At 39.1% G+C, this 26,141-nt stretch overlaps 1 protein-coding gene across 2 annotated transcripts in view; it reads left to right on the plus strand.

Annotated features, from left to right (window-relative positions):
* Positions 1–16,533, plus strand: part of CDK6 (cyclin dependent kinase 6) — a 233,703-nt gene extending 217,170 nt beyond the window's left edge. Inside the window, exons 6-7 of one of the 2 annotated variants that reach the window (XM_058424582.1) lie at positions 3,360–3,495; positions 6,267–16,533. In XM_058424582.1, the coding sequence (XP_058280565.1) occupies positions 3,360–3,495; positions 6,267–6,413 (283 nt within the window). In that variant the 3' untranslated portion in view covers positions 6,414–16,533. Of the gene's footprint in view, positions 1–3,359; positions 3,496–6,266 lie in introns of those variants that run through there. The other variant, XM_058424585.1, reaches the window with a different exon arrangement.
* Positions 16,534–26,141: the final 9,608 nt, after the last annotated feature.

A 26,141-nucleotide genomic window follows, 5' to 3' on the forward strand; every position in this document is an offset into this window, starting at 1 on the left:
AGGCCGGTGAAATGGACCAGAAGGAATATTTGACCGGCATGTTTGACCTGCTTCCAAAGAAAAGCCAGTTCTACTTTTGGCAAAGTCCTGGCAGTCGTAGGTTGCCAACAGCAAAGAAGCTGTAGAGTTCTATGGTTTGTGCCTTTAGATTTTACTTTGTGGTTTCTGGCATTGTTTCATCAAAATTATGTTCTGTTTCCTCTGAATGCATTACCTTGCCAGAGAAGAGGGACAATGCTGCACCCTAGTGTCACTGCTGAAGTACTTGAAAAAATATTTCTGTCTCCGCCATCACTGCCATTTATAGATTTTGTGCCCTGTTGGGCTTGCCAGTATAAATGTCAACTTTCAAGGCTTATATTCAGCTGTCCAAATAGTGGAATTAAATGCAAGCATTTTTTTAATGGACCTATCAGAATTTCACAACACATGTATGGGCCATAAAAGTTCATTCTGGATATGAAACCAAATTTTTTTTAAGGAAAGCCATATTCACATGCTCTTTTTTATTTTTCTCTTTGGAGACAAGGTCTTGCCCTGTTATCCAGGCTGGAGTACAGTGGTGCGATCTTGGCTCTCTGAAGCCTTGGCCTCCCGAGCTCAAGTAATCCTCCTATCTAAGCCTCCCAAGTGGCTGGGACTGCAGGCACAGGACACCACAACCAGCTAATTTTTATATTTTTTATAGAGACAGAGTTTCACCATGTTGCCCAGGCTGGTCTTGAACTCCTGGGGTCAAGTGGTCCGCTTGTCTCGGCCTTCCAAACTGCTGGGATTACAGCCACCCCACCTGGCCCATGTTCACATACTCTTAAAGGGAAAAACATTTCTGTGTTTAGGAAGATTTAAGCCTTCAAGTAATAGCAAGTATTAAAAGTGAAACAATAGTTTTAGCCTGTGACATCTTAGAGCATTTTTAAGAATGATGTCATAGCTAAATGGAAATAAAATATTGGAACAGAGAGAACAGAACTCACTCTGGACTCTGCGACTGAGCTCGCTATCTGTGACTTTGGCAGTTCATTTTATTCCTCATTCTCAATTTCCCCATCTATGAAATGAGACTAGTAACACCTGACTTATATGTCTTAGGAAATTGTTACAGGAATCAGAGGAGGTGATAGACTTAAAGTTTTATATATATAAATTGTTATATGTTTGTTTAAAATTTTATATGAAATTATATAGTTATTTGTATATGTACACGCATACAAACAGAGATGTGCCGTTTCTCTGAAGGCTTTTGGCATTCAGTTGATCATATACTTGCAAGATTTAATTAGATATAGATACATTCAAAGCCACAAATAAAAAGATTTTAAATATTTCTAGGAGTTATTAATATAATCAATTTCTAGCTGACTGGTGAATATACACAAAACTATTGATACACATAGACCTGAAAACTAAAAAGGAATGACAGGACATTTTTAAAGCTCTCTAACAAGCATTCTTCATTCCCTCCTCTGCCCTGTCCCATTGTATCCAGACACTTACACGTGCATTTCTTTCCATAATTAATAGTGGTATTTTTGGTTTTTTTCTTTTTACTTCTATTGTAGGCTGTACTATTGAACAAATCTATATATTGCTCATTGTCATTTCTATTTCTTGCTTCTAGTAAATATGTCCATGAATCTGTCTTTGCCTCAATAATGTAGCTCTCTCAGTATGGCTGATAGAGGCAGAATTACAGTGTCTTCCCCAGACACCCAGGCAGAGAAGCCGTGATGACAGGGGTATCTTCCCAGCTGAAGTCTATGGCTTGGGCTCTGTGTAGGTGAGGGAAGGGGAAATAAAGTGCTACAGATATTGAGACCTGTACCACATCTTCCTGAAATCTGGAAGTACATTCATAAGAACACCTCTTCCTGGGCCTTAGTCCCAACAAGTATAGGCCAAGCAGAAGACCCTAATGTGGGCCAGCACAATTTCTAACTGTAGTTAAAATTATTTGTTCCAGTATTTGAATAGCTATGTACCCCGTCCACTAAACTATGATTTTATTTTTGGTTCAGAGTTATACAGTCTGTGTGAGAAAGAAGTCCCTGCATCCTCTGATTTTCTCTGTTCAAACCTACTTACGACCTATATGTAAACTATAAATAATATCTATACAATGTATAAGTTATGTAAGTCCATTGACCCATTAATTTTTTAAAGAATCTTAAGTTATACATAGATATAAGCAGTTCACCAGGAGGCGGAGCTTGCAGTGAGCCGAGATTGTGCCACTGCACTCCAGCCTGGGCGACAGAGCACGACTCCGTCTCAAAAAAAAAAAAAAAAAAAAAAAGATATAAGCAGTTCATATTTTAAGTGTGGTAGTGATGTATTTCCTATGCATCTTGGATTAATAACATTTTCTAATTATAATAATAGTCGGCAATGTACTGATTGATATTGACTGTGTGTGATGTGTATCAGGTGCTGTGCTATGATATATAAATTATATAAATTATATAAATTATAAATTTATATATTACTATAAATTTAAATAAAGTATAACTGATCCTCATTACAACTGTAAGTTATTATCATTGTATACATAAAGACACTAAGGGTCATAGATGTTAAGTAATTTATCCTTACCTGCCAGTAAGTGGCAAGTGCAGGATTTGAACCCAAATCTGCCTATTTGCAAAGCCTGTGCTTATTATCACTTGCTGTTCTTCCACATTTCTGATCCCAGAATGGTTTTCAGGGGAAATATAAATAATAGTCTTTTAATTTACTGTTTGCTCACTTTGGAATACCACAGACTCCCTTTTATAAAATCATGTTTGTATAATGCAGGACTAACACATGTTTTAGCCTCATTTTTCCTTCTGATTCTAACGTATATATTTAATATTTAGGGAATTACTCTTTAACCAAAAATGCAACCAAATTGATATGTTAATAAACCATGTTGGATGAGCATCATAAAATCATGTCAATACTGGGGTGTTCGATCAAAACACAAAAAGCATTCTTGGACATAAAGGAAGATATATACCAGTATGGGTCTCCTCTGAATACAATAAGTCCTGCTTTGTCACTAAGTCAGAGCTTACTGCCTGGTAATATATTTTCTATTTCTACATCATCCCTTACATTTAGTGTCCGCTACCAGAGCAATCTCTTATCTCCTCCCACTGAATTTTACAGTTCTTCTGTGAGATTATCCTCTACCCCATGACCACCATATTGCAGTAGGACAGAGATAAACAGAGACCCTGCCAGTCATAAAGTGAAGGTCTCCTGGGACTCTGTTCCCCCATGTCTCCCCCTTAGATTTTGCCTTTCTCTGGAAATTGATGAGAAAACAGCTTCTGCATAGTAGCTAATGCTTATGTCCATGTGTGGTTCTTTTGTAGCGTAATTGGACTCCCAGGAGAAGATGACTGGCCTAGAGATGTTGCCCTTCCCAGGCAGGCTTTTCATTCAAAATCTGCCCAACCAATTGAGAAGTTTGTAACAGATATCGATGAACTAGGCAAAGACTTACTTCTGGTAAGTTTTTCTGATGTCAAGCTCATCTGCACTGTGCCAGTGAGACACCTGCCCTGCCCAGACTGGGTGGCGGGCATGAATATCAGTTCAGAAGCTGCTATAGGCATCACATGCCACAGCCACATGGGGCAGGAGGCAACAGTCCCTCCAGAGGTTTCATTTTCACAGTTGTAGCAGCTGGTGGCTTTGATTCTGGAATGTCTTTCTGATCCACATTTTTTTAAATCTGCCATCTTTGAATGTTTATTTCAATGCAGCTTTAGAAGCCTCTCAGTTCACTTTGACATATATTTCTTTAGAAGTAAATATTATGTTTCCTTTCTTACAGTTTCATGCTACTTTAAGTAATTTGTCATTTTAATGTGCCTTTTCTTAAACATCCACAACTTTGGGGAGATGTTTTTCCAAAAGAACTATATAGCAATACTTCTTCTAGTTGCTGATTTATTTAATAAGTATTTAGTGTGCCAGGGACATATAAAATACCTTACTGAAAATAAGGACTTCTGTGCTCTGAGACTCATAATACTCGACCATATATATAATTTCCTATACTTGGAGGCCAGAACAATAGGTAGAAAATGTACCTGCTGGGCTGTTCTTAATGTCTGAAACCCAATGTAGTGAGTGTCTCCTTTACCTCCTGAATTAACAGCCTTTGAGATCTGCTTCTGCCTGTGGGTGAAGCACAGGTCTTCTCCATGTGTCTCATGCTGGGGCCCATGCCAGAGAGGCAGCAGCTCCCTGGGGTGTGTTTTTCTCATGATAGAAGGTATCGATGCTCCAGAAGGGCAAGCAGAAATATACAATGCCCCCGAAGGTCCATACTTGGAAAAAGTACCCGCCACTCTGCCCATGTTCCATTGGCCAAAGCAAGTTCCATGCCTAAGGCCAACTTGAATGGAGGAAAGAATGCTCCCCCTACGGTGAGAGGGGAGAGAAAAGAGGGAATATGTACTAAAAGTTGTCCAATCTACCATAGTATCCAACTCTTGACTAAGTTGTGATTCCAAAAGCTCATTTTATAAGTAAACTATTTGGCAATTAAATTTTCTTGCAGAAACAATATTATTAACACAAGGTTTTTTAATTAACCCTCAACCTGGCAACCTTGTTCCTGAAGTAGAGCAATAATAGAACTTAAACACCTTTTTTTAACCATATTTCTATAGGACAAAATGTATTAAGACTTCCAACTTGAGATTCTCCCGCACCCCCACATTTGGCTAAGGCGTTCTCCTCCTCTCCGCCCTCTTCCCAGCTTTAAGCCATCAGTGTAGCTGTGAGGAAAGGGCTTCGTCTCACATAATCCTCTAGAGACATGTCTCTGTATCGTGAGTGTATTCCCACAGCTCTTTTCTCTTCTTTCCTATGTCCTGGAGATTAAATGCCACTACCTAATTTTCTCCTTCTTGGACTCTGGGAAAAGAGAACTCAGGCTCAGAAATTTTGCCCCTGCTTTCCGGTCCTTTGGGAATTCAGCCCTTGCAAAGCTTTTCTAGAGATGTTTCTTGCTGTTAGAGACAGTTGGAACCTTTCTACAGACAAGCTCTTTCTTCCACTTGCCCTTTAGCTCTTGATGTTCAGAAGATCCTATAGGGAGGCTAGCAACCATGGACTGATGGGGAGCTCAGGATAAGTCAGATTTCAGAGGACCCAAGAATTTGCCTGAAATTACACATAGAACTTTCTGTTTGTATTTGTTTTGCTAGGTCAGTAGCTTTCGATAGAATATTAGAGAGGTCCCTAATCCAGTTGGAACCTGACTAGGACTGTGAGCAGGAGTCCTATTAATATCATGGTTATGCAGACCTCTTAAGTGGAAGAGGTCTTCCATTAACCATGATAATGTAAAGTCTGTAAATTACATAGAAGACTGGAATGCATAGACATTTCATATACCCAGTTCACTTTAGGATGGAGAAGCCAGTGTGGCTTCCCTGCTACTTGTGAGCTCCTGTGGCAATGAGGAGGTCTTACTCATCACTAATTAGTGCTTGCCACCTGCTAGGCACCCAGCAGGAGGCGTTGATGGAAGGAGAGGAGGAGGATTTGAGTAACAAGATTACCTGAGGTAGGGGTGGAAATGAGACTAAAATTAGGGACACATTCTAACTAATTTAGGTATGGACAGTTTGGGAATAGAGATTGCTGCTACTGCAAAGGTTTCCCTTTCCCTCCTTTCACCTTCTACTTCAGTAGCCCAGCCAAACTGCCCAAACCACTTGACTAGGACCAGGAGCTTCTTAAGCGCAGGCACCAGCTCATTCACCTTGGTAGCCCTACACTTGAGCTGTCAGCCTGGAATAGAGTTTAGTGACTCAAACTGAACCTAGTGGTCCCCTGAGAGAGCTACTACTAGCCATGTGGCACCTTGGTATTAATTAGAAGGAAGATATCCCTGCCTCTGAGTGGTGTAGCCTTGAGGCAGGATAAGAAGTTACGGTGAAGCCTCTGACTGTAGCGCTAAGTTTGCTAGCACTGGAAGAATTACTAAATAAAGTTATATGCATACTTTAATGGCTTAGAGAGAAATCCTGGGCAGGAAACAGTCCATAGGCACCCAAAAGGGTCTTCTCCTGAGGGGCATTTTATACATTAGGGATATATATGAGTACTGTCTCCATATTATTTAGTGTCCATTTAAATAAATACTCATTCTGACTCTAGATGCGCTTAACATATGACAGTGAATAAAGGGATAACTCTGTAAGTACATTATTTACGTTGATGTGTTGTATATCAACCAATTATTTTTTTCTTTATTACAGAAGTGTTTGACATTTAACCCAGCCAAAAGAATATCTGCCTACAGTGCCCTGTCTCACCCATACTTCCAGGACCTGGAAAGGTGCAGAGAAAACCTGGATTCCCACCTGCCGCCCAGCCAGAACACCTCGGAGCTGAATACAGCCTGAGGCCTCAGCAGCTGCCTTAAGCTGATTCTGTGGAGAACACCCTTGGTGGCTTATGGGTCCCCCTGAGCAAGCCCTACAGAGCTGTGGAGGATTGCTATCTGGAGGCCTTCCAGCTGCTGTCTTCTGGACAGGCTCTGCTTCTCCAAGGAAACCGCCTAGTTTACTGTTTTGAAATCAATGCAAGAGTGATTGCAGCTTTATGTTCGTTTGTTTGTTTGTTTGTCTGTTTGTCTCAAGAACCTGGAAAAATTCCAGAAGAAGAGAAGCTGCTGACCAATTGTGCTGCCATTTGATTTTTCTAACCTTGAATGCTGCCAGTGTGGAGTGGGTAATCCAGGCACAGCTGAGTTATGATGTAATCTCTCTGCAGCTGCCGGGCCTGATTTGGTACTTTTGAGTGTGTGTGCGTGTGTGTGTGTGTGTGTGTGTGTGTGTGTATGTGAGAGAGAGATTCTGTGATCTCTTAAAGTGTTACTTTTTGTAAACGACAAGAATGATTCAATTTTAAAGACTCAAGCTGATCTGTAAATAACAGGCATTTGTTCACTGAAGGTGATTCACCAAAATAGTCTTCTCAAATTAGGAAGTTAACCCCATGTCCTCAGCATTTCTTTTCTGGCCAAAAGCAGTAAATTTGCTAGCAGTAAAAGATGAAGTTTTATACACACAGCAAAAAGGAGAAAAACTTCTAGTATATTTTAAGAGATGTGCATGCATTCTATTTAGTCTTCAAAACGCTGAATTTACTTGTTGTAAGTCTATTTTAACCTTCTGTATGATATCATGCTTTATCATTTCTTTTGGAAAATAGCCTGTAAGCTTTTTATTATTTGCTATAGATTTAGGGAGTGTACCTCAGATAAATTTAAAAAAAAAATAGAAAGCCTTTATTTCCTGGTTTGAAATTCCTTTCTTCCCTTTACTTTTTTTTTGTTATTGTCATTGTTGTTGTTTGTTGTTGTTATTTTGTTTTTAGGAATTTGTCAGAAACTCTTTCCTGTTGTCGTTTGGAGAGTAGTTCTCTAACTAGAGACAGGAGTGGCCTTGAAATTTTCCTCATCTATTACACTGTACTTTCTGCCACACACTGCCTTGTTGGCAAAATATCCATCTTGTCTATCTCCCAGCACTTCTGAAATATATTGCTACCGTTGTATAACTAATAACAGATTGCTTAAGCTGTTCCCATGCACCACCTGTTTGCTTGCTTTCAATGAACCTTTCATAAATTTGCAGTCTCAGATTATGGTTTATGGCCTCAATTCTGCAAACCTAACAGGGTCATATATGTTCTCTAATGCAGTCCTTCTACCTGGTGTTCACTTTTGTTACCTAAATAATGAGTAGGATCTTGTTTTGTTTTATCACCAGCACACAGATTGCTATAAACTGCTACTTTGTGAATCACATTTTTGTAGAAGATATTTTCAGTGTCTTTACCTGAGGGTATGTCTTTAGCTATGTTTTAGGGCCATACATTTACTCTATCAAATGATCTTTTCTCCATCCCCCAGGCTGTGCTTGTTTCTAGTGCCTTGTGCTCACTCCTGCTCTCTACAGAGCCAGCCTGGCCTGGGCATTGTAAACAGCTTTTCCTTTTTCTCTTACTGTTTTCCCTACAGTCCTTTATATTTCATACCATCTCTGCCTTATAAGTGGTTTAGTGCTCAGTTGGCTCTATTAACCAGAGGACACAAAGTATCTTTTGGAAAGTTTAGCCACCTGTGCTTTCTGACTCAGAGTGCATGCAACAGTTTGATCATGCAACAGTTAGATCATGTTTAGAGTTAGGATTTTCAAAGAATGGAGGTTGCTGCACTCAGAAAATAATTCAGATGATGTTTATGCATTATTAAGTTGTACTGAATTCTTTGCAGCTTAATGTGATATATGACTATCTTGAACAAGAGAAAAAACTAGGAGATGTTTCTCCTGAAGAGCTTTTGGGGTTGGGAACTGTTCTTTTTTAATGCTATTCTACTTAACATTGTTGTAATTCAGTAGCTTGAGGAACAGGAACATTGTTTTCTAGAGCAAGATAATAAAGGAGATGGGCCATACAAATGTTTTCTATTTTCATCGTGACAACATTGATTAGGTGTTGTCAGTACTATAAATGCTTGAGATATAATGAATCCACAGCATTCAAGGTCAGGTCTACTCAAAGTCTCACATGGAAAAGTGAGTTCTGCCTTTCCTTTGATCGAGGGTCAAAATACAAAGACATTTTTGCTAGGGCCTAGAAATTGAATTTAAAAACTCACTGCACTGATTTGTCATGAGCTTTTTGGTTAGTATTCATGGCTAGAGTGAACATAGCTTTAGTTTTTGCTGTTGTAAAAGTGTTTTCATAAGTTCACTCAAGAAAAATGCAGCTGTTCTGAACTGGAATTTTTCAGCATTCTTTAGAATTTTAAATGAGTAGAGAGCTCAACTTTTATTCCTAGCATCTGCTTTTGACTCATTTCTAGGCAGTGCTTATAAAGAAAAACTAAAGCACAAACATTCTGGCATTCAATCGTTGGCAAATTATCTTCTGATGACACAGAATGAAAGGGCATCTCAGCCTGTCTGAACTTTGTAAAAATCTGTCCCCCGTTCTTCCATCGGTGTAGTTGTTGCATTTGAGTGAATACTCTCTTGATTTATGTATTTTATGTCCAGATTCGCCATTTCTGAAATCCAGATCCAACACAAGCAGTCTTGCCGTTAGGGCATTTTGAAGCAGATAGTAGAGTAGAACTTAGTGACTACAGCTTATTCTTCTGTAACATATGGTTTCAAACATCTTTGCCAAAAGCTAAGCAGTGGTGAACTGAAAAGGGCATATTGCCCCAAGATTACACTGAAGCAGCTCATAGCAAGTTAAAATATTGTGACAGATTTGAAATCATGTTTGAATTTCATAGTAGGACCAGTACAAGAATGTCCCTGCTAGTTTCTGTTTGATGTTTGGTTCTGGCGGCTCAGGCATTTTGGGAACTGTTGCACAGGGTGGAGTCAAAACAACCTACATATAAAAAGAGAAAAAGAGAAACTTGTCCATTTAGCTTTCATAAGAAGTCCCATGGCAAAGGGTGATAAAAAGGACCTAATCTTAAAAATACAATTTCTAAGCACTTGTAAGAACCCAATGGGTTGGAGCCTCCCACTTTGTCCCTCCTTTGAAGTGGATGGGAACTCAAGTTGCAAAGAACCTGTTTTGGAAGAAAGCTTGGGGCCATTTCAGCCCCCTGTATTCTCATGATTTTCTCTCAGGAAGCACACACTGTGAGTGGCAGACTTTTCATTTAGCCCCAGGTGACTTAACTAAAAATAGTTGAAAATTATTCACCTAAGAATAGAATCTCAGCATTGTGTTAAATAAAAATGAAGGCTTTAGAAGGCACAAGATGTTCCTATCTTAAATAAAGTATGTTTCTTTTCTATAGAGAAATGTATAGTTTGACTCTCCAGAATGTGGTACTATCCATCTTGATGATAAAACTCTTAAATAGTACCAAACATTTTGAACTTTAAATTATGTATTTAAAGTGAGTGTTTAAGAAACTGTAGCTGTCTTTTAAAAGTGGTGCCTATTAAAGTCAGTAATGGCCATTATTGTTCCATTGTGGAAATTAAATTATGTAAGCTTCCTAATATCATAAATATATTAAAATTCCTCTGTCTAAAATATTGCTTTTCTTTTAAGTGACAATTTGACTATTCTTATGATAAGCACATGAGAGTGTCTTACATTTTCCAAAAGCAGGCTTTAATTGCATAGCTGAGTCTAGGAAAAAATAATGTTAAAAGTTAATATGCCACCATAATTACTTAATTATGTTAATATAGAAACTACGGAATATTTACCTTGGAAAGAAAATATTGGAATGTTATTATAAACTCTTAAATATTTAGATAATTCAAAAGAATGCATGTTTCACATTGTTACAAATAAAGATGTTGTAGGATTTCTAAGGCTTTAAAAATTATTCATAAAACAGTGGGCAATAGATAAAGGAAATTCTGGAGACAATGAAGGTATTTAAAGGGTAGTTTCAAAGCTATATATATTTTGAAGGATATATTCTTTATGAATAAATATATTGTAAGAATTTATACTAAGGTCATCTGGCAACTGTGGGATTAATATGGTCAAAAACAAATGTTATGGAGAAGCTGTCTCAAGCAAACTAAATTATCTGTACTTTTTTTCTCATTTCAAAGGAAGAGGCAACCACATGAAGCAATACTTCTTACACATGCCTAAGAATGTTCATTGTAAAAATAAAAATAAATTTTTAAAAGGCATGTGTTTCCTATGCCACCAATACTTTTGGAAAATTGTGAACCTTACCCAAAACCATTTATCATGTCCATTAAGTACATTTGGGTATATAATTAGGGAGATATTTACATGTTCCTTCTCCACAGTGGAAAAACTTATTGAGGCTACCAAAGTGTGCCAAGAAATGTAAGTCCTTAGAGTAATTAGAAATGCTGTTTTCCTCAAAAGCATGAGAAACTAGCATTTTCATTTCTTATTGACTCCCTTTCTATATCAATGCAATTCACAACCCAATTTTAATACATCCCTATATCTCAAGCATTTCTATCTTGTACTTTTTCAGAAAATAAACCAAAAATCCTTTGGCCTCTCTATCTTCTGACCTTTGTAAGCAACAGAAATGTAAAAACAGAAGGGGTCCAATTTTTACATGTTTTTTCTCAAGTAGCCTTTCTGGGTTTTTATTTTCTTAATGAAGTACCAGTCAGCTTTTCAAAATGTTTCCTATTTCTTAGCATTTCCAGGAAGTGATAACGTTTAGATAAATGAGTAGAAGTGAACTTCCTTCAACATATTGTTACCTTGTCTAGCCTTAGGAAGAAAACAAGAGCCACCTGAAAATAAATATAGGCTCTTTTCAAGCATCTGCTGAAATACTGTTACGGCAATTTGAAGTTAATGGGGTAGGAAAGGAAGGTGGCTTTTCTTGCAAAAGTCTTTCTAAACATTCACACTGTCCTAAGAGATGAGCGTTCTTGTTTTATTCCAGTATATTCCACAAGGTGGCACTTTTAGAGAAAAACAATTCCGATGAAGACTAAAGAGGTATTTCTAAAAGAGATTTCATTCTAACTTTATTTTTCTGCGCATATTTAACTCTTTCCTAGCTCCTGTTTTTTGGGATGATTAATAGTCTTTATAATGTTCTGTAACTTCAATATTTTACTTGTTACCTAGGTTCTGAACAATTGTCTGCAAATAAATTGTGCTTAAGAATGGATAATACACCCATTTTGATCATTTAAGTAAAGAAAGCCTAGTCATTCATTTAGTCAAGAAAAAATTTTTAAAGTACCCAATTACCTTACTTTTCTAGATTAAAACAGGCTTACTTACTAAAAAGGCAGTCCTCATCTGTGAACAGGATAGTTTCGTTAGAAGTATAAAACTCCTTTAGTGGCCCCAGTTAAAACACTCATACCCTCTCTGCTGCTTTCAAATTCCCTAGCATGGTGGCCTTTCAACATTGATTAAATTTTAAAATCCTAATGTAAAGATCAGGTGAGCAAAATGAGTAGCACATCAGTAATTCTGTAGACAAAACTTTTGTCTGAAAAATTGCCATATTGAAACAGAGCCCTAAAATACCAAAAGACCAGGTAATTTTAACATTTGTGGAATCACAAATGTAAATTCATAAGAAGCTCTAATTTAAAAAAATAATGTCTTAAGTATATGAGCATAACAACTTAGGAGTGTGTCTACATACTTCACTTTTGAAGTTTTTTGGCAACTTTATATATTTTTTTAAATTCACAAGTCTACTTAAAGACTTCTTATACCCCAAATGATTAAGTTAATTTTAGAGGTCACCTTCCTCACAACAGTGTCACTTGAAATTTAGTAGGGAAGGATATTGCAGTATTTTTCAGTTTCCTTAGCACAGCACCACAGAAAGCAGCTTATTGCTTTTGAGTGGCAGACACTCGACGGTGCCTGCCCAACTTTCCTCCTGAGTGGCAAGCAGATGAGTCTCAGTAATTCATACTGAACCAAAATGCCACATACACTAGGGGCAGTCAGAAACTGGCTGAGAAATCCCCCGCCTCATTCGCCTCTGTGCTCCCAGGAACTAGAGTCCAGTTAAATCCCCTATGCGAAAAGCCGAATTCCACCCCAGGGTTTGTTATCACAGTGGCCAGTCTGAACCCTATTTGCTCGTGCTCAAAACTTGACTCCCACTTGAAAGCCTTCCGGGCGCGCTGCCTCGTTGCCCCGCCCCTTTGGCAGGAGAGTGGCAGTGGGCGTGGCCGGGCTGGGGCCCCGCCTCCCGCTCACCTGCCGGTGCCTGAAATTATGTGCGGCCCCTCGGGCTGCTTTCCGAGGTCAGAGTGCCCCGCTGCTGCCTCAGAGGCATCTGTTCTGCAAATCTTAGGAAGAAAAATGTCCCTAGAAGCAAACGGGTGTCTTCTGTGCGTAAATAAGTACAACACAATTCTCCGAAAGTTCGGGTAAAAAGAGATGCGGTAGCAGCTGCCCTGTGTGAAGCTGTCTACCCCGCATCTCTCAGGCGCTAAGCTCAGTTTTTGTTTTAGTTTTTATTTTTGTTTTTTTAAAGAAAAGATGTATAATTGCAGGAAATATTTTTTTTTATTTTTTTATTTTCCATCATTCTACATATGTGATGGTGAAAGATATGCCTGGAAAAGTTTTGTTTTGAAAAGTCGTTTATTTTCTGCTTCGTCTTCAGTTGGCAAAAGCTCCCAAGTCTTTAGCTTCCAGTTTCTTTTCTCTCTTTTTCTTTGTTAGGTAATTAAAGATATGTAAACAAATTATCTCATGTAGCAGGGGATTTTCATGTTGAGAGGAATCTTCTGTGTGAGTTGTTTGGTCACACAAATAACCCTTTCTCAATTTTAGGAGTTTGGATTGTCAAATGTAGGTTTTTCTCAAAGGGGGCATATAACTACATATTGACTGCCAAGAACTATGAGTGTAGCACTAATCAGCAAACATAGAGCCACACAATTATTTAATTTCTAACTCTCTGTGGTTCCTAGAAAAATTCCGTTGATGTGCTTAGGTTAGAGTTCTGAAGATACCCGTTGTACCCTTACTTGAAAGGTTCTAATCTTAAGTTTTATGAAATGCAATAATATGTATCAGCTAGCAATATTCCTGTGATCATCAATAACTCTCAGTTTGAGCTTAAAGTCTGAATAATAAAACAAATCCCAGCAGTAATACATTTCTTGAACCTCCCAGTGCATGATATATCTTTTCATTCTGATCCTGTGTTTGCAAAAATATACACGTGTATATCATAGTTCCTCACTTTTTATTCATTTGTTTTCCTATTACCTGTAGTAAATATATTAGTTAGTACATGGAATTTATAGCATCAGCTACCCCCAGGAACAGCACCTGACAGGCGGGGAATTTTTTTTCAAGTTGTTCTACATTTGCATAAATTATTTCTATTATTATTCATGTATATTATTTATTTCTGAATCACACTAGTCCTGTGAAAGTACAACTGAAGGCAGAAAGTGTTAGGACTTTGCATCTAACGTTCATTATCATGGCATTGATGGACCTAAGAAAACAAAAATTAGACTAAGCCCCCAAATAAGCTGCATGCATTTGTAACATTAGTAGATTTGAATATATAGATGTAGTATTTTGGGTATCTAGGTGTTTTATCATTATGTAAAGGAATTAAAGGACTTTGTAGTTGTTTTTATTAAATATGCATATAGTAGAGTGTGAAAATATAGCAAAAATAAAAACTAAAGGTAGAAAAGCATTTTAGATATGCCTTAATTTAGGAACTCTGCCAGGTGGCCCTCGGAATAGATGCCAGGCAGAGACCGGTGCCTGGGTGGTGCCTCCTCTTGTCTGCCCTCATGAAGAAGCTTCCCTCACGTGATGTAGTGCCCTCGTGGGTGTCATGTGGAGTAGTGGGAACAGGCAGTACTGTTGAGAGGAGAGCAGTGTGAGAGTTTTTCTGTAGAAGCAGAACTGTCAGCTTGTGCCTTGAGGCTTCCAGAACGTGTCAGATGGAGAAGTCCAAGTTTCCATGCTTCAGGCAACTTGGCTGTGTACAGAAGCAATCCAGCGTGGTAATAAAAAGCAAGGATTGCCTGTATAATTTATTATAAAATAAAAGGGATTTTAACAACCAACAATTCCCAACACCTCAAAAGCTTGTTGCATTTTTTGGTATTTGAGGTCTTTATTTGAAGGTTAAAGGGCAAGTGTTTGGTATAGAAGAGCAGTATGTGTTAAGAAAAGAAAAATATTGGTTCCCGTAGAGTGCAAATTAGAACTAGAGAGTTTTATAGGATTATCATTTTGAGATGTGTTAAAGTAGGTTTTCACTGAAAAATGTATTAGTGTTTCTGCATAGCCATAGGGCCTGGTTAAAACTTTCTCTTAGGTTTCAGGAAGACTGTCACACACAGTAAGCTTTTTTCCTTCTGACTTAGAAAATGTTTTGAAAGTAAAAAAAAATTTATCTGATTTGGAAATTTGACTTGTTAATTTCTGTGTTTTAAATCATGGTTCTAGAAATGTAGAAATTGTGTATATCAGATACTCATCTAGGCTGTGTGAACCAGCCCGAGATGACCAACATCCCCACACCTCTACATCTCTGTCCCCTGTATCTCTTCCTCTCTACCACTAAAGTGTTCCCTGCTACCATCCTGGCTTGTCCACATGGTGCTCTCCATCCTCCTCCACATCATGGACCACAGGTGTGCCTGTCTGGGCCTGGCCACCACTCCCAACTTGACCTAGCCACATTCATCTAGAGATGGTTCCTGATGCTGGGCACAGACTGTGCTCATGGCACCCATTAGAAATGCCTCTAGCATCTTTATATGCATCTTGATTTTTAAACCAAGTCATTGTACAGAGCATTCAGTTTTGGCTGTGGTACCAAGAGAAAAACTAATCAAGAATATAAACCACATTCCAGGCTGCTGTTTTCTCTCCATCTACAGGCCACACTTTTACTGTATTTCTTCATACTTGAAATTCATTCTGCTATTTTCATATCAGGGTACAGACTTATAAGGGTGCATGTTCCTTAAAGGTGCGTAATTATTCTCATTCCGTTTGCTTATATTGCTACAGAATGCTCTGTTTTGGTGCTTTGAGTTCTGCAGACCCAAGAAGCAGTGTGGAAATTCACTGCCTGGGACACAGTCTTATAACAATGTTGGCAGGTGACTTGGTATCAGATGTTGCTTCTTCTCTTTTCTCTGTACACAAGATTGAGAGTTACCACACTGGCCTTTTGGGTCCACCCTGTGGGTGCAGCACAGCTCTCTGAAAGCAAGAACCTTCCTACCTATTCTAACGTTTTTGCCCTCTAAGAAAAATGGCCTCAGGTATGGTGTAGACGTAGCAAGAGGGGAAGGGCTGTCTCACTCTAGCAACCATCCCTCCATTCCACACAGAAAGCCCTCTTGAAGCAAAAGAAGAAGAAAGAAAGAAAGCTTATCTATAAGGCTACTGTCTTCAGAATGCTCTGAGCTGAATGCTCTTGCTCCCTTCCCAAGAGGCAGATGAAAATACAGGCCAGTTTATCTAGACCCTTCCCATCTGAGGAGGAGAATAGAAAAGTAGGGTAAATATGTAATGTAAAATATGTCATTCAAGGACCACGAAAACTTTCATTAAGTACCCTATTATTAATCTGGTTTTAAAAGTAGCTCAAGTAAGGGATGGTTTGTGACCCAGGGTTTCTGAAGTCAGATAGCCATTCTTGCCTGCCCCTTACTCTGACTTATTGGGAAAGGGAGAACTGCAGTGGTGTTTTCTGTTGCAGTGGCAAAGGTAACATGTCAGAAAATTCAGAGGGTTGCATACCAATAATCCTTTGGAAACTGGATGTCTTACTGGGTGCTAGAATGAAAATGTAGGTATTTATTGTCAGATGATGAAGTTAATTGTTTTTTTCAAAATTGGTGTTGAAATATCACTGTCCAATATGTTCACTTATGTGAAAGCTAAATTGAATGAAGCAAAAAGAAAATAGTTTGTATATTTGTCATACCTTTTGTATTTCTTACAATAAAAATATTGGTAGCAAATAAAAATAATAAAAACAATAACTTTAAACTGCTTTCTGGAGATGAATTACTCTCCTGGCTATTTTCTTTTTTACTTTAATGTAAAATGAGTATAACTGTAGTGAGTAAAATTCATTAAATTCCAAGTTTTAGCAGACTGTCTTTTTTTCTTTTCTTTTTTTTTTCTTTTTTTTTTGGTGCTTCTTATTTGCAACCTGGCCATGTGGTAGAAAGAATGTGTTTTAAAGTTTTACTGTAAGAGATTCCTTTTCAGGCTTCCAGTGTTTAAAAAGTAAATAACAGCTAAGTGAGCTTAGAACTCATTCAACAATTGGCTGGGCACGGTGGCTCATGCCTTTAATCCCAGTACTTTGGGAGGCCAAGGCAGGCAGATCACCAGAGGTCAGGAGTTCAAGACCAGACTGGCCAACATGGTGAAACCCCGTCTCTACTAAAAATACATGAAAACTAGCCAGGCATGGTGGCACACACCTGTAATCCCAGCTACTCAGGAGGCTGAGGCAGGAGAATCGCTTGAACCTGGAAAGTGGAGGTTGCAGTGAGCTGAGATGGTGCCACTGCACTCCTGCCTAAGCAACAGAGCAAGACTCTGTCTCAAAAAAAACAACTCATTCAACGATCATGCGTTGCTTAATGACTGAGATACAGTCTGAGAGATGCATTGTGAGGAGATTTCATCGTTGTGAGAACATCATAGAGTGTACTTACAGAAATACACACCTAGACTAGATGGTGTAGCCTAAGCCTCCTAGGCTACAAACCTGTATAGTATTGAATACTCTAGGCAATTGTAACACATCGGTAAGTATTTGTGTATCTAAACATAGAAACGGTACAGTCAAAATATGGTATAAAAGATAAAAAATGGTACACCTGCAAAGGGCACTTAAGATGAATGGAGCTTTCAGGACTGGAAGTTTCTCAGGATAAGTCAGTGAGTGGTGAGTGAATGTGAAGGACATTACACTACTGTAGACTTTACTGTACACTTAGGTCACACTAAATTTATTGTAAATTTTTTCAATAATAAATTAACCTTGGCTTACTGTAAATTTTTTAGTTTATGAACTTTAATTTTTTTAACTTTTTGCCTTTTTTTTTTTTGAGACAGGTTCTCACTCTGTCACCTAGGCCGGAGTGCAGTGGCACAATCATGGCTCACTGCAGCCTCCACCTCCCAGGCTCAACCTATCCTTCCACTTCAGTCGCCTACCCCCAAGTAGCTGGGATTTCAGGGGCATGATTGACTCTTTTATAATAACACTTTATTTTTAAACACAGACACATTGCACAGCTATACAAAAATATTTTCTTTATGAGATTTTTTCTATTTTTAATTTTTTTTTTTTTTTTTACTTTTTAAACTGTTTCATTAAAAACTAACATGCAAACACACACATTAGCCTAGGCCTACGCAGGGTCAGGGTTATCAATGTCATTGTCTTCTACCTCCATATCTCGTCCCACGGGAAGGACTTCAGGGGCAATAACACACATGGAGCTGTCATCTCCTGTGATAGTGCCTTCTGAAATACTTCCTGAAGGACTGCCTCGGGCTATTTTACAGTTAACTTTTTTTTATAAGTAGGCATACACTCTGTAGCAATGATTAAAAGTATAGTATAGTAAATACATAAATCAGTAACAGCCATATATCATTATCACAAATGTGAGTAATGTGTTACACTGTGACATCACTAGGCAATAGGAATTTTTCAGCTCCATTATAATCTTACCAGACCACCGTTATATATTCAGTTCATCATTATGCAGTGCATGAACTGTATTTATTGAGCTTACAGGAAAGAGAAGGGGCTGTGAAAAAGGTTTGTGTAACTAATTGCTAATCACCTGGAGATGAGCAAAGGTTTCACATTGGAAATCATGCTTGAGGGGACTCAAAAAGAGCAATGATTTCCAGTTTCATGAGGAGAACTATTTTGCCCGCGTAGAGGCCTGTAGTTTTATGAAAGAGCAGGCAGGGAAGGTGAGGAGGCTGGTGAGACTGTGCCTGGGACAGTGGCCTTCAAATATCTGGATCATAACCTAGAGAAAGAAATAGAATCTGCCAGCATGAGCTGGTACACACATGCATACACATACACACACACATATACGCTGGATCATTTTCTTTGAAGCTGTGTACAAACAGCTCCTTTGGTTATCTCTGGTATTGGGTGCTCACTTAGGACCACATTGCATTAAAAAAGCCTAGTAGCCTTTTGCCATTGATTTTACCCTCTGGAGTGTCATCCCAATTTATATTTCCTGTTGTCTAGGGAAGAACTCATGTGGATGGCTCCCAGAAGGCCATATTTGTTCAAACTTACATTTTACAAAATGATGCTATGTGGTCCACACATTCTCTTTTCTGTTTTGTTATCTACTACTCTGAAAATAACTAGTGACTAAAGCTGATTTCACAATCACATGAATAGGCCATGACTTACAGTTTGAAAATTATTGATAAAAGAGGCAGGTATGTGAAGGAGAGTCAGGAGGTAAGGTCATATAGGCCACGTAAAGGACCTTGGAACCACAGAAGGACTTTAAAGAAAGAGATTATTTCTGTTAATTTTTTTTCAACTATGTATGTACTGGAGGCAGAGGGAGGAATAGATCAAGCAGCTCCTGAGATACTACACAATAAACCAAAAGGGGGATCATCGTCACTGATACATATATTCCTCTCTTCGTATACAATATCTGGTATACCGTATTTAAATTGGACTTCCAGAATTCCCTAGAAGCTCCCATTAGGATTTGCCTTTTTTTGTACGTCCTAAATTGCATTTAAATTTTATTTATTTATTTTTGAGGCAGGATCTTACTCTGCACATAGGCTAAACTGCAGTGGCACAATCTCGCCCCCCAAGTCTCTGGGACTACAGGCATGCACCACCACTCCTGGCTAATTATTATTATTATTATTATTATTATTATTATTATTATTATTATTTGTAGAGACAGGGTCTCACTATGTTGCCTAGGCTGGTCTCAAACTCTTGGGCTCAGGTGATCCTCCTGCCTTGGCCTCCCAAAGTGCTGGCATGAGCCACCATGCCCAGGAGGCTGATGAGACTGTGCCTGGGACAGTGGCCCTCAAATATCTGGATCATAACCATTTAAATTTTTAAACTTTAAATTTTAAATTTTAAAACTCTTTAAAAAATATTCATGAGAGGTAATATAAAGGGTCAAGAATTTGATCTTTATTAAGATACCAAAAACGTGTGGTTTATAAAGGGGTCAGTCATAATGATACATGTTTCCACAAACCATAGGCATCTACAACCAGGTTTGATTGGACTATTTTCTTTATTTTTTATTTTATTTATTTATTTATTTATTTATTTATTTATTTATTTTTGAGATGGAATTTCACTCTTATTGCTTAGGCTGAAGTGAAGTGGCGTGATCCCGGCTCACTGCAACTTCTGCCTCCCAGGTACAAGTAATTCTCCTGTCTCAGCCTCCCAAGTAGCTCGGATTACAGGCATGCACCACCACACTCGGCTAATTTTTTGTGTATTTAGTAGAGATTGGGTTTCACCATGTTAGTCAGGCTGGTTGCAAACTCCTAACCTCAAGTAATCCACTCCCCTTGGCCTCCCAAAGTGCTGGGATTACAGGCTTGCGCCACTGCACCTGGCCTACTGGACCATTTTTTTTTTTTTTTTTTTTTTGGAGCTATGTATGAACAGCTCCTTCAGTTATCTCTGTATTACTCACTCAGAACCTACTATACATTACATTAAGAACCTAGTAGCTGTTTGCCGCTGATTTTGCCCTTTGGAATGTCAGCCCAATTTGCACCTCCTGTTCTCTAGGGAAACACTCTTAATGGGAGGGATGGGTCCCAGGAGGCCATGTTTGCTCTGCAATGTGGTGAAACCCAGTCTCTACTAAAAATACAAAAATTAGCCAGGCGTGGTGGTGCATGTTTGTAATCTCAGCTGCTTGGGAGATTGAGGCAGGAGAATCACTTCCACCCGGGAGGCAGAGGCTGCAGTAAACTGAGATCACACCACTATACTCCAGCCTGGGTGACAGAGTGAGACCGTGGAATAGAATGCAAAATTCAGATTCTTAAGGCAATGTATTTCTACTTTTACAGATTTATTTTTAAATAAACCCATTTTTATAAAAATGAAAAAAATACAGATAACTTCAAAGATATTATTTGACTTTAATAACCACATTGGAGGATACCACTAGATGTCCCTTGATACAATTCCCTATCCTGTGGAAAATTTTGAGACGCACCACAGCAGCCAAGAGAACGCATTGGCACTTGTTTGGAATGGGGTCTATTGTTCTAAATGCTGTACGTCCTCTGGTCTCCAGGATTCTTTATTTGAAAATGACATCTATTCTGTGATAAAGAAAATCAAGTTTACCCATATTCACTGGATGTCTACAACTGGTCTCGGCTTTCAAAGAGCATCCGATACAAGGAGGCGGAAGTATCAAGAGGCACCCAGTAGTTCATTGGTTCAACAGTGATGGTTTGTAATAATAGACCCTCCCTCCTGCTCCTTGGATTGCATTGTAATACAGTGTTATTTAACTGTGGGTGCAGCAAAAATAGTGCCCTGGAGGAGAAGGGAAGCAATTGACATCCAGTGAACTCCCCAAGTGCCAGTTTGGTACATGCCATACAAACTATCTTATTTCATCAAGTCATTCTTACCTCCAAAGTGAGAATAAGTAGATGGTGTGGTCAGCCCCAAAAAGTTCTGAAATAAAGTTGTATAGAAACACATAGGAAAGAAATACCAGTGCATGCTCTAGGGTCTAGTGGTGCCTAAACAGAGTAGAGGTTCAATAGTATTGAATGGGTTAGTGATGAATTTCCAGTGGCCAAGTGACTGAAATGTAACTGCTGAAATAAAATGATCACATACTAACCATAAAATATTTAAAGAATACAAAAACTACTAAGAAAAAAATTAATGTTACCTGAAACTCCATAACCTGGAGAAAATCACTGCTAATATTTTGATAAATAATTTCTAGGTACCTAGCTTTGTATAGATACATGTAAGATACAGGAATGAAATTTTACTCTGTGATGATGGGCTGGCTGTACGCCCCATTCAGTAACTTGTGTTTTGAGTGTTGTGTGTTGCTTTACAGAAGATCTTGGACAATTCGTCATTGCAATGCATATAAATCTACATTAACATCTCTTATAGCTGAATAGTGTGCCATTGTGTAAATGTACTATAATTTACTTACCCAATCCCCTATTGATAGGTATTTCTCCCCACCATATCTCCAATTTTTTACTGTTAGAAACAATGCTTCTAAGGAGGGTGCAGTGGCCCACGCCTATAATCCCAGCACTTTGGGAGGCCAAGCCCAGGGGTTTGAGACCAGCCTGGGCAACATGGTGAAACCCCGTCTCTACAAAAAATACAAAAAAATAGCCAGGCATGGTGGCATGGACCTGAGACTGAGGTGGGAGGATGGCTTGAGCCAGGAAGGTCCAAGTAGTAAGCCATGATTGTGCCACTGCACTCCAGCCTAGGTGACAGAGGGAGACCCAGTCTCAAAAAAAAAAAAAAAAGAAGAAGAAAGAAACAGCGCTTCTAAGGGCAGTACTGCGCATGCATTTATTTGCATATGTCAGCAGCTAGCTTTAAGTCAAGATCACTGGAAACTCATACACTCATTCATTCAACACTTAATGAACTTCTGTTCCAGGCACCAGCAAACCCTAGAAATACAGTAGTGAACAAAACAAGGTGCTTGCTCTCATGGAGCTAACATAAATATTTGCATAGGATAATTACATTCTGATAAGTGCTAAAATTGCTATAAAGTAGGAAGTACTTGCATTGGCCAATGCAAAGACTTTGGTATTTACTCTGAATAAGATTACTCTGAATAAGATGGAAACTGCCGGAAGATGGGAAACTGGTGTCAGAAAAGGCCCTGTCAAAAGAGTTGAGGCATGAAGAATGAGACTAAGGCAGCTAGGTGGGGTGTGGAGGGGAAAGCAGATGAAAGCCTCAAGGTAGGAAGGCTTGGTATGTAGAAAGGACATCAATGAGCCTAGAGCACAGTCAGTCGGGGGAGGAGTGGTCAGAGATGAGGTTAGAGAGGTAGAGAATGTAGACAACCTGTTTGAGAAGCTGAATCATAAAGCAGAACAGAGAAATGGAGGTAGAGCTCAGGGAGAATGTGGTATCAAAGGAGAATTCTTGTTTTCTGAGATGGAAGACAGTCCATTGTGGAAACAGAGAGATTGAGGGTGAAAAAGAAGCAATAACAGCAGAAGCAAAGGTGATGAGAAGAGGGAGAGGAAGGGCCCAGGAGACCAAGAGGAAGAGCTGGACTTGAGAGAGAAAAGGATTAATGGGAGGGCAGGCAAAGACAGTGGGTACAGGTACAAACAGACCAGTCAATATGGCAGTGAAACTAGTCATTGATTCACTTAGTAAATATTTATTGAGCACAACAATGTGCCAGGCACTGTCCTTAGGCAGTGGGCATGTGGCAGTAAAAAAAATAAACAAAATGTCTTGTTTTTATGGAGCTTGTTTTCTAGTGAGGGGCAACAAACAAATAATTATAATAAACTAGGATGTTAGATACATGTGTGGGAAGAAATGAGGAAAGGAATATAAAGTGCCATGGGGGTGCAATTTTAAACGAGGAGATCAGTGAAGGCCTCATAGAGAAGGTAACACTAGATCAAAGGATTTACAGAGAAGAGGAATCTAGGTGTATTAGTGATGAAGGAAACAACAGGTGCTAAGGCCTTAAGGGAGGAGCATGCCTGCCATGTTCAAAGAACAGCAAGGGGGCCAGTGTAGCAGCAATTAACTGCAGGAGAAAGAAAGGAGAAATTCCAGAGAAGTTAGTGGCAGGAGAAGCATATCTTGGAGGGGCTTCTTGTCCAATGCAAAGACTTTGATATTTACTCTGAATAAGATGGGAAACTGCTGGAAGGCAAGAAGCATAGTCGTGACATATGATCTGACTGTGTTTGTAAAGCCACCGTGGCTGCTCTATTGAGAAAAGACTTTAGGGTGGCAAAGATGTAAGTGGGGAGCCTGGGTTAGGAGGCTGTTGTAATAATCCAGATGAGAGATAATGGTAGCTTTGATCAAAGTGAAAACAATGGAGACAACGAGATGTAAGATGTTTTGAAGGTAAAGCTTATAGTAGGTGCTTATAAATTAGACATGGCATTGAAAGAGAAGAAGCAAGGATGGGCTGGGCGTGGTGGCTCACGCCTGTAATCCCAGCACTTTGGGAGGCCGAGGTAGGTGGATCACCTGAGGTCAGGAGTTTGAAATCGGTCTGGTCAACATGTGAAAGCCCATCTACTAATAAGAAAAAATACAAAAATTAGCCAGGTGTGGTGGCGGGCACCTGTAATTCTAGCTACTCGGGAGGCTAAGGCACAAGAATCACTTGAACCCTGGAGGCGGAGGTTGCAGTGAGCTGAGATCGCAGCACTGCACTCTAGCCTGGACGACAGAGTGAGACTTTGTCTAAAAAAAAGAAAAAAAGTGAAGATGTCTCTGAAGTTTTTGGCTTGAGCAGGTGGAAAGATCAAGTTGCCATTTACTGAGATGGGAAGAATGTAGGAGGACCTGGTTTTGGGGAGAATATTGGGAGTTGGACATTGTACATGTTAAGCTTGAGATCATATGAGACACTGAAGTGGGGATGTTGACTAGGCAGTTAGAGGCATGAGTCTGGATTCCAAGAAAGTAGTCTAGATTGGAAATAAAAGTTTTGAAGTTGTCAATGTATGGATGGCATATAAAGCTAGAGATTGGATGAGATCAACAAGAAAGAAAGTGTCTATAAAAAGAAGAGATCCCGGCTGGGTGCGGTGGCTCATGCCTGAAATCCCAGCATTTTGGGAGGCCGAGGTGGGCGGATCACCGAAGGTCAGGAGTTCAAGACCAGCCTGACCAACATGGAGAAATCCCATCTCTACTAAAAATACAAAATTAGCTGAGTGTGGTGGCGCCTGCCTATAATCCCAGCTACTAGGGAGGCTGAGGCAGGAGAATTGCTTGAACTTGGGAGGCGGAGGTTGTAATGAGCCGAGATCATGCCATTGCACTCCAGCCTGGGCAACAAGAGTGAAACTCTGTCTCAAAAAAAAAAAAAAAAGGAGAGATCCCAGAACCAAGCTCTACAGTGCCCCAGTGTTTATATCCCAGGAGACGAAGGAAAATATGCAACAAAGACTAAGTGGACTTTACGAGAAGCAGAAGTTGAGCATAACGTCTGGAAATCCAAGTGAAAAAAAATCTTTTGAGGAGGAGAGAGTCATTGTTGTGACAAATGCTGCTGATAGGTCAAGGAAAATGAGGGGCAACTGATTAAGTAACATAGAGAAGATGAGCAACCTTGAAAAGAAATCTTGATTAGGTGGTAGAGGTAGAAGCCTGATTAGATTGGATTCAAGAAAGAACTGGTCAGTAAGTGGGAGGTGAAAAATACTAACTGTGAAATGAAAAGTACTAAGTGGAAAGTAAAAGATGTGAGGTGTGAAGTATGACCTGGTACAATATTGACCCTACACTTTGGTAAGCTCAGCGTACTTTCCTCTTAAGATCAAGAACGAGGCAAGAATGTCAGCTTTCACCACTTCTATTCAACACTGTACTGGAGGTGCTAGCTAATGCAATAAGCAAGAAAACAAAAAACATACAGATTAGAAGGAAAGTAAAGTCTCTCTCTCTTTTTTTTTTTTTTTTTGAGATGGAGTCTGGCTCTGTCACCTAGGCTGGAGTGCAGTAGCAAGATCTTGGCTCACTGCAACTTCTACCTCCCGGGTTCAAGCAATCCACCTCAGCCCCACAAGTAGCTGGGATTACAAGCATGTGCCACCATGCCCGGCTAATTTTTGTATTTTTAGTAGAGACGAGGTTTCACCATGTTGGCCAGGCTGGTCTCAAACTCCTGACCTCAAGAGATCTGCCCACCTCGGCCTCCCAAAGTGCTGGGATTACAGGTGTGAGCCGCCACACCTGGCAAGTCTCTCTTTATTCAAAGACAGGATGAGTGTCTATGTAGAAACTCCAAAGGCTCTACCAAAAAAAAAAAAAAAAGGCTACTAGAATGAATAAATTTAGCAAGGTTATAGGTTTAACTGCAAAAGGGCACAAGGAAACTTTCTAGAGAGATGGAAAAAAATGATATCCTGATGGTAGTCATGGTTACATGATCATATGTATTTTTCAAAACTCATCAAACTGAACATTTTAAACTGGTGGATTTTACTAGATGTGGAATATACCTCGATAAAGCTGATTTTTAAAAGAAAAAATAAAGATGTTTTCTTTCAATGCTAACAAAGCCATCCTGAAATAATTGTCCAAGAATGTTTATAGCTTGTGAGTCACCTCAACAAGGGTGGAACAAGAGGAAAATTACAGTGAAATTATAACCCATTGATTCAGTTGGCACCCTCATGAACACCAGAAACTTTCCTTTCTGACTCACTTTACTTGGTAGCTTCCACTGCCTTTATCCAATAGTAGTACTCAACCTGGGGTTTACAAGAGGAAAATTAATTAAAATGAATGTCTATTTGGTTTTCATGATCGAAATTCTTTTTTAAAAACATCCTTTTTTATATTTTTTACAGCAAGAAATATA

The sequence above is a fragment of the Hylobates moloch genome, unplaced genomic scaffold (genome assembly GCF_009828535.3).
Source record: "Hylobates moloch isolate HMO894 unplaced genomic scaffold, HMol_V3 SCAFFOLD_1, whole genome shotgun sequence".
NCBI lineage: Eukaryota > Metazoa > Chordata > Mammalia > Primates > Hylobatidae > Hylobates > Hylobates moloch.